Consider the following 13461-nt stretch of genomic DNA (forward strand, 5'->3'; position numbering starts at 1 on the left):
ATCACCACTTGTGTCCTTTAGGGCCCCGCTTTCCAGGGGGTTTCGTTACCGGACTGGTTGCAAAGGGCACGAACGTCTTCACCCAACATACATTTGCCCAAGAGCTTTGGGCGGAAATGTATTGTGAAAATGGTGACTTTTTCTTTTTTCCCCCTGGCTGTTCTCTCAGTTGGTTGAAAACCAGTGTGACGGGTTCTCTGGGTGCGAGCACCCCCTCTCAGCCGAGCAGGGGGATTCAGCGGACCCACCGTCAGATTTTAGTCTAGAGTTGTGGGGTCCTATGCCCCTACGGCGGGGTTTATGGGTGCGACCACCCCCTGCTGGGTGAACAGGGGGGTTCAGCGGACCCACCGTCAGGTCTCTGTCAGGGTTACGGGGTCCTGTCCCCTTGGGGATAGCCCCTCTCAGGGGCGGTGTTTACTCGCATGGAGCTCCGGGGCCGGCCGACTCTGGCGTTCACGGGTGTATAATTGAGGGTGAGGTAGCGGAGGGGAAAGGAGGAGGGGGACCCGGGCCGGCCCTCTCCACCGGGTCTCAGCCCGGGGCCCTGAGTGCAGGGTTTAACACTCCCCCTGCATGGCAGATGGGGTTTGATCCCACAACGCTTCTACCCCGGGCTGCGTCCTCTCCTCCTCCCTGGTTGTTGGGCCGGTTGGTAAGACCTGGGGGCTTGCCCTCTAGCAGTCCTCTGCCGGAGGGGTCCAGCCCCCCTGGGGACCGACTGGCCCCTCCCACTTCTCCAGCGCGGGGGACTCGCCGCCCTCTTGGAAGCCGGCTGGTGGCTCCTGCTCCCTGGGCTGCCCCGACGCGTCTCTCCTGGCCGCCTTTCAAGCGGCTCGGGAATGGCCCCGACGTCAGGAGGCCCCGCATCCCCGGCGTGCCTCTGCCCAACGTCATGCCGGGAGCCCTGCCCAGAGGACTTCCCGGGGTCCGCTGGCTGTGTCGGCATGGCTCAGCCCCTCCTCTGCCGCACTCAGCTCTGGCCCCAGTGAGCCGGGTGTTGGGGCCGCCAGGACCCGCTATGGCACTGTCCCACCCCCCCTTGCCTCACCGGGTCCGTCACAACTAGCAACAGGTTTTTTTGGGGAATAAAAAAGTCACGAATATTTGAAATCCCGCCCCCTCTCTTCCCGTGCGAGGGCTGGTTTGATTTGTCAGCGCGATCCGTTGGTGTCAGGCATTGGCCGTTAACGCATGGTATGCTTTTCCCTGCTGCGTGATGAGTTAAAACAGTCGGACAGCAGTGGAGCCCTAGTGAGTAACGGGTGTTTCCTCCTCTGCCCTGTAGGCCACTCATCGCCAAGAAGAATCCCAAAATCCCCATGTCCAAGATGATGACAGTGCTGGGCGCCAAATGGCGGGAATTCAGCGCCAACAACCCGTTCAAGGGCAGTTCGGCTGCTGCAGCAGCGGCTGCAGTGGCGGCAGCTGTGGAAACAGTCACCATCACACCCCAGCTTTCCGTCAGCCCTCAGCCATCTGCGCCGCCCATGACCGTCAGGAAAGCGAAAACGAAGGAGGGCAAAGGTAATGGGACAGGCAGGGATGAATGGATAACCAGACAGCTTGGGTAGAGCATGCAATGATAAATTATGCTGTTACTTGTAATATAGTATTTAGCCACTCAATGTGTCTGTGTGCGACATAGCTAGTTCCAGACAAGGGTGGGGCCTGGTAAGCAAGAGAAACAAAGTTGGAAATTGAGCTGTGGAGAAGTCGGTCTGTCTGCAATTTGTATTTGTTTTCTACAATAAATGCCACAAATGAGCTGTGTTTCCGTATATAACGATGGCTCATGCTAGCAGGACGATGGAAGGTTATTTATCAAGCCAGTTGTATTCTGTTTTAAATTAAGCAGTAATCATACTATTTCTTAATGTGTTACCTGTGTCACGAAGGATCTCAAGGAGCTTTATGAATATTTTTGCGAGTAAAACCTCACAGCCTCCTGGAAAATGGAGTAAATGTACAGGTCAGTGAGGTCAGGACTGAGGGATGTTGGGAGCCTCAAATGGAAGAAACATCTGCTGGGAGAAACTCAGCTGGAACAGCAGGACAGTAGCAGGGTAGAGGGGTTCTGTGCATTCGCTCTGCACCGTTCTGCAGACCAGCTGGTGCGTTCTGTCTGGCCGTACCGGGGTGTTCAAGCACAGGTGAGGTTACAATAGGGAAGATTACAAAAACTGCGTCCAAGGTGTTTGATTTCCCAGCTGCCCGGGGCCTTCCAGGCCCATGCGCGAGCACAGGGCTAACCTTGTTAACGTGCAGCAGCAGCTCCTAGGGAATTAGTCGCATTTTTAGGGAACTGAGTTCACCGCTGTCCCCATTTTCCAGGCCTCCCTCAGCATTTGGCCAGGACTTTCCGAGTCGCTGGAAGGAACGATGGGGAAGGGGGGTGTCTTGCTTTCCGTGAAGTTTCTGTTCCCTTCCAATGATGCAGCCTGATGCCTCGAGAGCATTGATGGGAGCAACCCGCCCCATTTGGCTGATCTTGTGTCTCCTGGGGCACTTCCAGGAAGTTAGTTACTGGCACCTTATCTCTGCAGGTGGGGGCTGCAGTCCCTTTCCTGGCCTCTGGGGGGCAGGCTGCACACTTCCCCCAGTGCAAAGCGGTCACACGGGAACCCTGGGCTTAGCAGTGAAGCGGTTGCTTAGGGCTCTGGCCGCTGAGTCCGCAAGAGGGACCAGCGTGCGGGGAGACGCTCCCTCGGGGAAGGAGCCGTGCTGCGCCCATTGCATTTAGGGCAGGCCAGTGAGAAAGCTGTGTGCGGCCTCGCATTCAGACAGGAAGGAAAGTGGAAACATGCGGCGCCTGGTGCTTTCCCATCACTGACCGTGGGATGTCAGCAGCGGGGAAGGTCCCTTGCGGTGTCCGGCAGGTGCTGCCCTGTTGCAAGACAGGTCCCTGCCGGCTCTTTCACTAGCCCCCAGCCGGCTTGTGCTGCAGCTCAGCCAGCTCTTGCCGGAGCTACGCACGGGGGTGCCCCTGCACCGTCACCTCCGGTCAGCACCAAAGCAGGGGCCTTTGCCCCTTAACCACCGGAGTCACTCTGTTGATGGCTGGCAGTGCAAGGCACGTGTCTGTGTGTGGACGCAGTGCGGGGGCGTGGGAACTGCAGTGTGCTACGCTAGGATGCTAGGCAGGCAGTGCAGGCATGCCGACGGGGAGGGAACAGGCAAATTCTGAGCAGCAGGGCTTGGGGAGAGCATGGAAATGAAGGTTTCTGTCATTCGAACGTTAAGAAAATCTGTTTCCTTTGCTTAGGTCCAGGAGTGCGGAAGAAAATCAAGGGCTCCAAAGACGGGAAGAAAAAAGGGAAGGGGAAAAAGCAGGTGGGGCTGAAATTCCGCTTTGGAGGCATTGCCAGCAAGAGGAAAAAAGGCTCCTCAGTAAGCACGCTCTGTCTCTAGGGGCTGAATGTTGGCGCCGGCGGGCGGGCAGCCCTGGGGATGGGATTCCCGTTGTCCCCTTGATATTTGGGTATTGGCCGGGCAGGCTCCCCCCCTCCCCGCCCCATGTTCCTTGTCCTGCCCGAAGCCCATGCGCGAATTGGAGAAGGGCGTTCGGTTCTCTGGCTTGTTCCCTTGGGCCTCCCGTGGCCCGGAAGGGAGACAACGAGCGGCAGCTGCGCCGAGGGATGTTGGAGGCTGATACTTGTTTGTCAGAGCTGGGCTGTGGCCAGCAAGCCAGCCACTCCGGTGCAGAGAGGCCAGTGCCCAGTCTGCGCAGCCCCGAGGGCTCAAGCGGAATTGACTTGGCGCATTGGCCCCTTGGGAACGCCAGGCTTCCTGGGGGAGCTGGGGAGAAGCTCTCAGCCCCTCTGCACTTGGACCTGGGGGAGGAAATCTTCAAATCTCCTCTGCGCGTCTTTGTTAGAAACCAGGCCTTGCTCGGTGGGCGTCTCCATTGGACGAGACCTGCACTCAGGCGCACGTGCCTGGAGATGGCCTGGTTGGGAACTGCTTCCATTAAATTCCTAGAAGCAGTTGTAACACTTGGCAGTGGAGAGGTCAGGGGTCACATCGTCTCAGATTTTATTTGCAAACCCACGTAGGGCCTGCCCTCCCACGGAGCGTCTGTCGGAGAGAATTACCAAATGGCTTAATGAGCTCACCAGAGCTAGCCCGGGAGTTTTCCCACAGTGTCCGGAGCAGAAGACTATAGAAATAAAATCAGGGCCAAAAACTTGAGCAAAGCTTTTGATATGGCCAGCAAGTTAAGGGAGCATGGGTTGGATAAATGGACTGTAAGGTGGATAGAAAGCTGGCGAGACTGCCGGGCCCAGTGGGTAGTGATCAATGGCTCGATGTCAGGTTGGCGGTCGGTTTCTAGCGGAGTGCCCCAAGGTTCGGTTCTAGGACCGGTTTTGTTCAATATCTTTATTAATGACCTGGATGAGGGGATGGATTGCACCCTCAGCAAGTTTGCGGATGACACTAAGGTGAGGGGAGAGATAGATATGCTTAAGGGCAGGGATAGGGTCCAGAGTAACCTAGACCTATTAGAGAACTGGGCCAAAAGCAATCTAATGTGGTTCAGCAAGACAAGTGTAGAGTCCTGCACTTGGGACAAAAGAATCCCAAGTTTTGTTACAGGCTGGGGACCGACTGGCTAAGTAGCAGTTTGGCAGAAAAGGACCTGGGGTTACAGTGGATGAGAAGCTGGAGATGAATCAGCAGTGTGCACTGGTAGCCAAGAGGGCAAATGGACTATTAGGGTGCATTAGGAGGAGCATTGCCAGCAGATCTAGAGAAGTGATTCTTCCCCTTTATTTGGATCTGGTGAGGCCACATCTTCAGTATTCCATCCAATGCTGGGGCCCCCACTATAGAAAGGATGTGGACGCATTGGAGAGGGTCCAGCGGAGGGCAACGAAAATGATTCAGGGGTTGGAGCACATGACCTATGAGGAGAGGCTGAGGGATTTGGGCTTGTTTAGTCTGCAAGAGAAGAGTGAGGGGGGATTTGAGAGCAGCCTTCAACTTCCTGAAGGGGGTTCCAAAGAGGATGGAGAGAGGCTGTTCTCAGTAGTGACGGGTGGCAGAAGAAGGAGCAATGGTCTCAAGTTGCAGTGGGGGAGGCCTAGGTTGGAGATTAGGACAAACTATTTCCCTAGGAGGGTGGGGAAGCACTGGGCTTGGTTCCCTAGGGAGGGGGTGGAGTCTCCATCCCTGGAGGTTTTGAAGTCCCGGCTTGACAAAGCCCTGGTTGGGCTGATTTAGTTGGGGTTGGTCCTGCTTTGGGCAGGGGGCTGGATTCGATGACTCCTGAGGTCTCTTCCAGCCCTGGGATTCTATGAGTCTATGAAAAACCCTGCAGTGCGACTTGCATGCTGTGCCCTTGGCCGTGTATGAATACCAAATGCACGCAGAGTGTTTTAAAGAATACATCTTGGAGATAACTGTTGAATGAGGACAGGGCTTCCATAGGTCTTTATAATATTGATCAGCATCCCATCAATTCAGCCTTATTGGAATTCAGTAACCCTCTGGATCTCTGGCATATAAAACCAGCAGCTTGTAAATTACTTTTGTGCAGCCCAGATCAAAATGAAAAGTGCAATTTGAACTAGCCTGCTGCTGTGGCTCTCAGTCATAAGCGTGTGATTATGGGGCAGAGTTTTAGAAGTGGACCCTGGATTTCTGCCTTCCCATTTCCAAGTGATGCTAAAAGCTCCGAGCTGCTCCCATGGTTCGTTAAAAGACTAAGGAGTGAGGGTGAGCGTGGCGAGTGTGTGAGTGAGTGTGTGAGGCTATGTCTATACTGAAGGCTTCTTGTGGAAGAAGCTTTCTGGAAGAGATCTTCCGAAAAAACTTCTTCCGAAAGAGAGGGTCTACACAGCAAAAGCGCATCGAAAAAGTGATCTACTCTTTCCACAGATAGCGTCCACACTGAAGGGACACTATCTCGCATGTAAACTGTGATTGCTATGGGCGGAGTGTCCACAAGGGCACCGGGGCTCTTTCGAAAGAAGAGGAAAGAGGAAAAAACTCCCTCTTCCCCGTCGACACACAACTTGTTCCGAAAGAGCTCTTTTGCAAAAAGGCTTCTTCCTCGTAGAAAGAAGCTTACCAATGTTGGAAAACCCCTCTGTTCTTTCAATTTTCTTTCGAAAGAATGCGATTGCAGTGTGGACAAAATTGAAGTTTTTTTTCCAAAAAATGGCCATTTTTCTGAAAAAAAACTCGGTAGTGTAGACATATGAGTGTGTGTGAGTGAGTGTGTGTGTGAGTGTGTGTGTGCAGTGCACACACGTGTGTGCAGATCAAAGCTTTGGGGCGATGGGTTACGGGTCCAGAATGAGGATTTGGACATGTCAATTTCAGGCATGATTGTCGGTGTGAGTTTTAGCTCGTTTACTGTTGGAAAACCCCAGGGAGGTAGCGAGGGGTGAAGTTTGCTGTGCGCATGCCAGGGTTAGGGCAGAGGCCACCTCAGGAACTAGTCCTGGAGCCGGAGAGCAGCCCCCGAGGGAAGGAGAGGACCAGACCAGACCGGGTAGGGCAGGACCGGTGCTCTCGGAGCAGAGGACGTGGTAGCTTTGTCCCCCAGCCCTGCTCCCCTTTTACCGCACACACCTGCCTGGCTAGTGCTTTTCCTGGCAGGGGCTATTCTGGAATTCGGTGCCCTTGCTGTTTCCGAGATGCACCGGTCCTGCTGGTCCTCTGATACGGCAGCCTGTGGAGCTGGTGGCTCTTTCCCTGTCTGGCCCGGGGTTGTGGGCCCTGCACGTCTCCGGCCAGACGACACTAGTCTAGTTGCCTGATGCCGTGCCGCTGGCTCCAGTGAGACTGCTGGCGTTAGGAAGGGGGGCGGGGAGTAGCTCTGGGGGCTGAGGTTGAGATCAGACCATTGGGCCTGCTGGCTTAGTGCCCAGCCCCTGCTCAGGGGACACTGGGCCGTCCCAGAATGGCCATGCCTGGCTAGGTGTGGGTGTGGGACGGTGTCAGACGCAGCCAGGGGAGTGTAGCCTCCGGCTCTCATCAGGTCAGCGGAGGAGTCAGATTGGCACCGGGCTGACGTGGCTTTAAATCTGCACTGGGTGTCTCCCAGTGACTAGGGATCTTGCCCTGCCTGCTGGAAGTGTCGGCGATCCGGCCTGGCAGCCACTCTGCAGAGCTGAAGGGGAGAGAATATTTTCTGCGGACTCCAGATACAATCCGGCCCCGTTTGGCTTGGTTGGGAGTCTGGGAAATGGGGGTAAAACCTCACGTTCCTTTCACACACCCCCATGACTCTGCCCAATGGCACTGGGAGCCAAATATGCCTGCTGTGGCTAGACCAAACAGCAGTGACCCTGCAAGCTTTCCCGCTTGCCCTGGATGGGCCTCAGCCCCGGGGCACTCGCTGGGCGGGCTGGGTTCTCTCCCGCGGCACCCGGGCCTCTGTCACAAGGGGCGAGAAGCGGCTGCGTTGCCTGTCTGGTTTGGTTTCCCTTGCAGAGTGAAGAGGAGGAGCGGGAGGAGTCGGACTTCGACAGCGCCAGCATCAACAGCTCCTCGGTGCGCTCCGAATGCTCGGCGGGCCTGGGGAAGAGAGGGACGCGGCGGAGAAAGAAAAAGAGGAGTAGGCCATTTCTTTGTACTCTGCTCCCGTAGTGTGTGGATTCCCTGCTTTGCCGCGTGCTTGTCTGGGCCCCTGGCAGCACCCCGCATGCGTGTGGGGGTGAGGGCACCTTCCTTCACCCCCAGCGTGAAAGGCCACGGCTGGCTTCTTCCCGCAAGGGGGGTGCGCCGCTCCTGGCTGTTCAGCGCTGCCCCGCACAGCTTGCTTTGGAGCACGAGCCTTGCAGGCCAGCCTGGAATTGTTCCCCTTCCATGGGATGGGCCACTAGGAAACGTAGCCCAACAGTGGCCAGACACATAGGCCGGGGCGGGGGAGCTGACATGGATGTCACAGGGAAGCATGAAGAGAAGAAAGAGTTTAGGGCAGGGGTGGCCAACCAGTTAGGGTATGTCTACACTAGCTCGTTAATTTGAGCTAGGTAGGCAAATCAGGCAACCGCAGTTGCAAATGAAGCCCAGGATTTAAATATCCTGGGCTTTATTTGCATGTTCCTGTCCAAGCGCCATTTTTAAATCCCCCTTATTCCGAACTAGCTGCCTGCAGCTGCACGCAGCAGTTTAAAGTTAATCCGAACTAAATCCTTAGTTCGGATTAACTGTTATACCTCATTGCAGGAGGAGTAATACTTAATCTGAACTAAGGACTTAGTTCGGATTAACTTTAAACTGCCACGTGTAGCCGTGGGCAGTTAGTTTGGACTAAGGGGGATTTAAACATGGCGGCCAGACGGGAACATGCAAATAAAGCCCGGGATATTTAAATCCTGGGCTCCATTTGCAACTCTGGTTGCCTGATTTGCCTACCTAGCTCGAATTAATGAGCTAGTGTAGACATACCCTTAGAGAGTAAGAGCCAAAATAGCTGTGGATAGAGTGCAAAGAGCCACATATTTATTTTTATATATCTATATATCTACCTATATAGATAGAGATAGTACTGTACACAAAATGTAGTGATTAAAAATGGCATTACGGGACGTTTCGGACAAAAACCAATAGAAAAGTCTCTAGTCACTTAAAAAATTCACAGCCAGTCCATAGATCTTCAGAGAACTTGACAAGGAACAAACATCAAATTAAAAAAACCCTTTGAAAATGCAGTAATATTCTCACGCTAAACAGAAGTATCCCCACCAGGTATTTGAAATGTGGCACGACTGCCCTATGATGTCCTGCGAGGTTTTTTAAATTGAACTGAACTGAGAAGTAAATTAGCACAATGTGAAGTGCCTGTTTCCCTCCAGCGTGTTGATCTCTGGAACGGTTTCCTCATTTTTACTTCTGAAGATGATGGCTTTCCTATAGTTCTAAAAATTCAGGTCTGTCCCAGACTGCAAGTACGAGCGGTGCAAAGACAATAAGGGAGAGACTCCGATCTCAGAATAATGGCTTCAGTGTGGCAAACAATAGCCTTTGAATTTTCTTTCAAGAAACACAGTGTAAACCAGGGACACGCTGATTCTTCCCCCCCTGGAATTTAAATATGACGTCTGTGTTGGCTGCCTGGTTCTGCACCCATGAAGACTTTGAGTTTAAGGAGCTTCAGCCTCGCCCTGTTCTAACTGAATGCCCCGCCCCTCCCCCAGAGCCAGGCACTCTGAGCCCCCCCGCTGTAATCCAATGCACCTGCCCCTCCCCCAGAGCCAGCCCCCCCCCAGCTCTCCCCGCTCTAACCCAATGCTCTCCCCCTCCTGCAGAGCCAGGCACCCCTCCCCCCAACCCAATGCCCGAGTCTCGCTGGAGCCGCCACCGCAGCCGCGCGCTTCTCCCTCCAGCCGCTGGGGCGCGTGCGCAGAGCGGCCGTGAGCAGCCCAGGCGCACGGCTCCGAACTAGCAAGAGCGGCAGTGCTTTGAGCAAAGAGCCGCGGGTTGGCCACCCCTGGCTCAGGGGTTTGTGCCTGTGTCCTATGCTGGAATCCTTCGCAAGGCACATGCTTCATTCAGCCTCCTGGCAGTGCTGGGGATCAGCAATGCAGTCGCGCCGCAGGACACAGCGCACCACAGGCTGTGGGATCGGGCAGGTGGATCATCTTGGGGATTCCGTTGGGTTCTTGAGCTGCACTTTCTCTGCTCCACGGCTACTGAGAGGATCCAGAAAGGTCCCTTTGGACTGCCCGGCTGGGGAAGTGTTCTCTTGGCTCTCCACATCTCTCTCCACCTCTGAAGGACTCCGGGACCCAAGTGTACTGCTTGTAAGTCCCAGCCCTGTGGACTTACAGGAACTGTGGCAGCTTCGCTGTGCCCCAGCCGCTGTTTGCTCAGCATGGCCCCCTGCAGCGGTGGCCCCGGCGTGTTCTCAGTCCCTTCCCTTGTAGAAGATCCTCTTCTTCTCCTCTTCCATCCTTGTTCCACACAAGAGAGCTCAGTTCCAGACATTCCAACTAGCCCGTCGCTTCTTAGCTGCGCTCTCAGGTTGCATGTGTGACAAATCACAGGGCAGCGACCGGCGGTGGGGCTGGAAGCTCCTGCTGGGCTAGGAAAAGGGACCGTCTCTCCCCGGCAATGCAGAGTCGGAATTCTCCGGGTTTGACGTCTTAGCCCTGGGAGACTGGCTGTCGGGCTGCGAATCAGCCCCCTGCGCGAAGAGACAGTCTGTGTGGTGTGTGTGTGTGTGTGACTCACGCGGCAGCAGTTCCTGGAGCTCCCGCTGCGCCGGGTGCTGTACGTAGCAAGCGGCGGCCTGGCCCCATGAAGCTCAGCAGACCAGGCTCGCTGTCTGTCCCGAGGAGCAGCTGTGCACGGAGCGCTGCAGTGACTGTTGTTCAGGGAGGCTGTGGCAGGCCTGGGCCGCGAAGCTGGCTCTGCAGAGTGCTAACCATAGATCCGTTCTGCCCTTCGGTCTCCTGGCCGTACCGGGTTGGAGGAGCGCCGGCCTCTGCGTGTCGCGTACCCAGGGAGAGCAGAGTAGTCCCGAGAGGAAGAGGCGCTCTCGGCTGTGGTGTTGTTGCATGGTGCATTTGCAGTTGATGGTGCTGGTATCTGCGGAGGTTTCTCTGACTGGCCTCCCTTGCAACCTCTCCAGGTTCTGGCATTCTCCATTGAGAGCCTGAGGGAACCAAAGGATGAGACAGTGTGGAGAGAAAGAGAGACAGAGGTGAGAGGATGCTGAGTGCAAAGACCCAGCTAAGCTGATGCTGAGGGACAGAGAGGTAGGGGATGGAAGAGATGGGGACTACAGTGGAATGTTCTCTTTGTTTCCTTAAATAGAAGTAACCCTCTTACGAGAGAACGCGTCTCCTTTCCTCCCGGGAAAGCACGTGGCAGCTGCTGCTTCTCTGACTCTCCCGTGTCTCCCGTGTGTTCTTAGTTGACGAAGGGGATGGGTATGAGACCGACCACCAGGATTACTGCGAAGTCTGCCAGCAGGGAGGGGAGATTATTCTGTGTGACACATGCCCCCGCGCCTACCACCTCGTCTGCCTGGACCCCGAGCTGGAGAAAGCCCCGGAGGGCAAGTGGAGCTGCCCGCACTGTGTGAGTAACGGGAGGGCGGTCTGGAGCGCTCATGCGATGAGAGTTGCTGTGCAGGGAGTAGCGCCCAGTGACTGATGGGTCCCGCTCCTCGCCGCAGGTGGAATTATCCAGCTCACAGCGGCACCTACCCGTACGTCTGTAGCCAAACTCAGGCCTTGTCTACACTGGCAGGTTTTGTCACCACAAACTGATTTTTGTTGACAAAACAGGGAGAGCGTTTACACAGCAATGCAGCTTTTGTTGGGAGAAACATCTAGTTTGGGTGACAAAAAACTCCCAGTCCTGCGAGAGACTTTTGGTTTTTCTCTCCCTTTATTGTCGGCAAAGAGCCAGGGTGGACTCTGCTGTTTGTTTTGTCCAGAGAACAGAGGCCAGTATCCCACAATGCCTGCCCTGATGCCGCTGCTCAGTGTTCTGTGATCTCTGCTGCCCTGCAGGCCTGCGCTCCTCCCCTTTCTAAGCCCTGGGAAGTGTCTGACAGCTGAATGAGCTGCTCTGTTTAGAGAACAAACAAAGAGCAAATCATGGGAGTGCTCCTGTTCTGCCTGGCTAGGAACACAGCGGCAGGCAGATTGATGCTGTCGGGGGCGAGAGAGGGTGGGGAGGGCTGGAGAGAGGCTGAGCTGCTTTGACATTCCTCAGCACAGAGAGCTCCCAGAGCTAACCATGGTGCTGCTCCCGGCAGCTGAAAATGCTCGGGGAGAACTTAGAGAGAATCCCAAGAAGTGCAGGGATCAACTCTGCCTTCTCCCCACACTGCCCTGCGGGATGCTCACCCACAATGCTTTGCTCTGTCTGTCGACAGGGGAGCTAGCCACGGGGCTGTGACATGTGGACAATGGGAAGCAGAAAAACTGGTTTGACCGGTTTTCACTTTTGGCGGCTTTTGCATCTCGACAGCGCTTTGGTCGCCAAACTTACCCAGTGTAGACACAGCCTGAGTTGCAGTATTCACAAGAGGGGCAGCTCAGTGGAGCTGAGAGAGAGGCTGGAAAAGGCTTTGACTCCCTGGATGGATCCAAATGCCTGCTGGGCTGCCTCAGCTTCCCTGCCTCCTCCGGCAGCTCTGGCCCCAACAGGAGCTGTGTCCAGGAGCCGAGGGTTGGGAAAGAGCCTGTGTCTGGATGGGCCGCGCTGTGATGGCCCCTCTCCCGCAGGAGAAGGAAGGGATCCAGTGGGAGCCGAAGGAGGAGGAGGAGGAGGACGAGGAGGGAGGCGAAGAGGAGGAGGATGACCACATGGAGTTCTGCCGTGTGTGTAAGGATGGAGGGGAGCTGCTGTGCTGTGACACCTGCCCGTCTTCGTATCACCTGCATTGTCTGAACCCGCCTCTGCCGGAAATCCCAAACGGTGAATGGCTCTGCCCGCGCTGTACAGTGAGTGTTACCAGCCTTCGTCCTCCCGGGCAAGGAGGGGGCCTAGCATGGCCGGCGGGTTTCAGAGCTGGCACTAGTGTCAGGGCTGTCCAGTGCCCGCTCTCATGGGCTCGGCTCCCCCCCTCCGCTGGGCCTGCCACCCCATGCCCTCTCCCCTCCGGCCCTGCCGTTCTGCCCTCCCCTCCAGCTCTGAGGAGTTTCTCACCCCCTCCCCGGCTGTGTCTCCCGGCCCTGGGTGGGTGAGCCATTATGTCCGTGCCCTTTTGTAGATTGGGTCAGGTCCCAATTGATGCATCTCTGGTGCAGAGGAGCCTCCCCGGAGGCAGCCGAGCTGCAGGGCGGGTGGGCGTGATCTGTGGAGGCCATGCCAGCACCGGCGAATTAACTCGGGGCTAGTCAAACGGTTCTTACGGCCTGGCTCATTCCATCCCCAGCTAGGAGCTGTGCAGCATCGCGGCCCCTCAGACAGAGCCCTGCTTCTCTAGAGGGGATGGCTCTGCTGTCGTTCAGGGTGCCGTGGGGGGCACTCTGTCACCCTGCCCCGTGTTCCTTTCAGGATGGTCCAGGCTGAGTCAGAGGTGGCCAGCAAGGCCTGGAACTGGTCTGGCTCTGGCGTTGTTAAAAATGGCACCGTGTGGCATGACCCTGGGTTCCCTGGGGTCTGGGCCCCATTTACTGCCAGGTGCTGCTGCTGTTCTGCCTGCGGATTTCCCATCATGGGAGCAGTTTCCAGTTCTGGTCCAGACTCCAGAGGAGACTGCTCAGGGGTTTAGTGCCTCTCTCTCTGCCTGGACAGCTTACTCCTGGGGATTCTGTGCCACTGCAGAATTTGTGCAGAATTCATGTTCCCCGCGGAAGTCTGTTTTCTCCCACAGAATCTGTGATTTCCACCAAAACGCTCTCCACCCATTTCAGCCCCTGCCCAGCGACGTTTCCCAAATCTCTTTTGCTGTCCGTATTGTGACAGACGTGCTTGCGGACAGGTAACGGGGAACACGTTACCAAATAGTTGAAACTGGCGTCACTGTCGTGAGGTATTTTGATA

The 13461-nt window shown here is 55.8% G+C and overlaps 1 protein-coding gene across 4 annotated transcripts in view; it reads left to right on the forward strand.

The window, feature by feature from the left end:
- CHD5 (chromodomain helicase DNA binding protein 5) overlaps positions 1-13461 on the forward strand; it is a 94393-nt gene that overhangs the window by 36056 nt on the left and 44876 nt on the right. For all 4 annotated transcript variants that reach the window (XM_075906312.2, XM_075906313.2, XM_075906314.2 and 1 more), the window contains exons 5-9: positions 1289-1527; positions 3266-3390; positions 7444-7567; positions 10874-11040; positions 12198-12416. In XM_075906312.2, coding sequence (XP_075762427.2) covers positions 1289-1527; positions 3266-3390; positions 7444-7567; positions 10874-11040; positions 12198-12416 — 874 coding nt within the window. The remainder of the gene's footprint in view (positions 1-1288; positions 1528-3265; positions 3391-7443; positions 7568-10873; positions 11041-12197; positions 12417-13461) is intronic.

The sequence above is a fragment of the Pelodiscus sinensis genome, chromosome 24 (assembly GCF_052426305.1).
Source record: "Pelodiscus sinensis isolate ZL-2025 chromosome 24, ASM5242630v1, whole genome shotgun sequence".
In the NCBI taxonomy this organism is placed as follows: Eukaryota; Metazoa; Chordata; order Testudines; family Trionychidae; genus Pelodiscus; species Pelodiscus sinensis.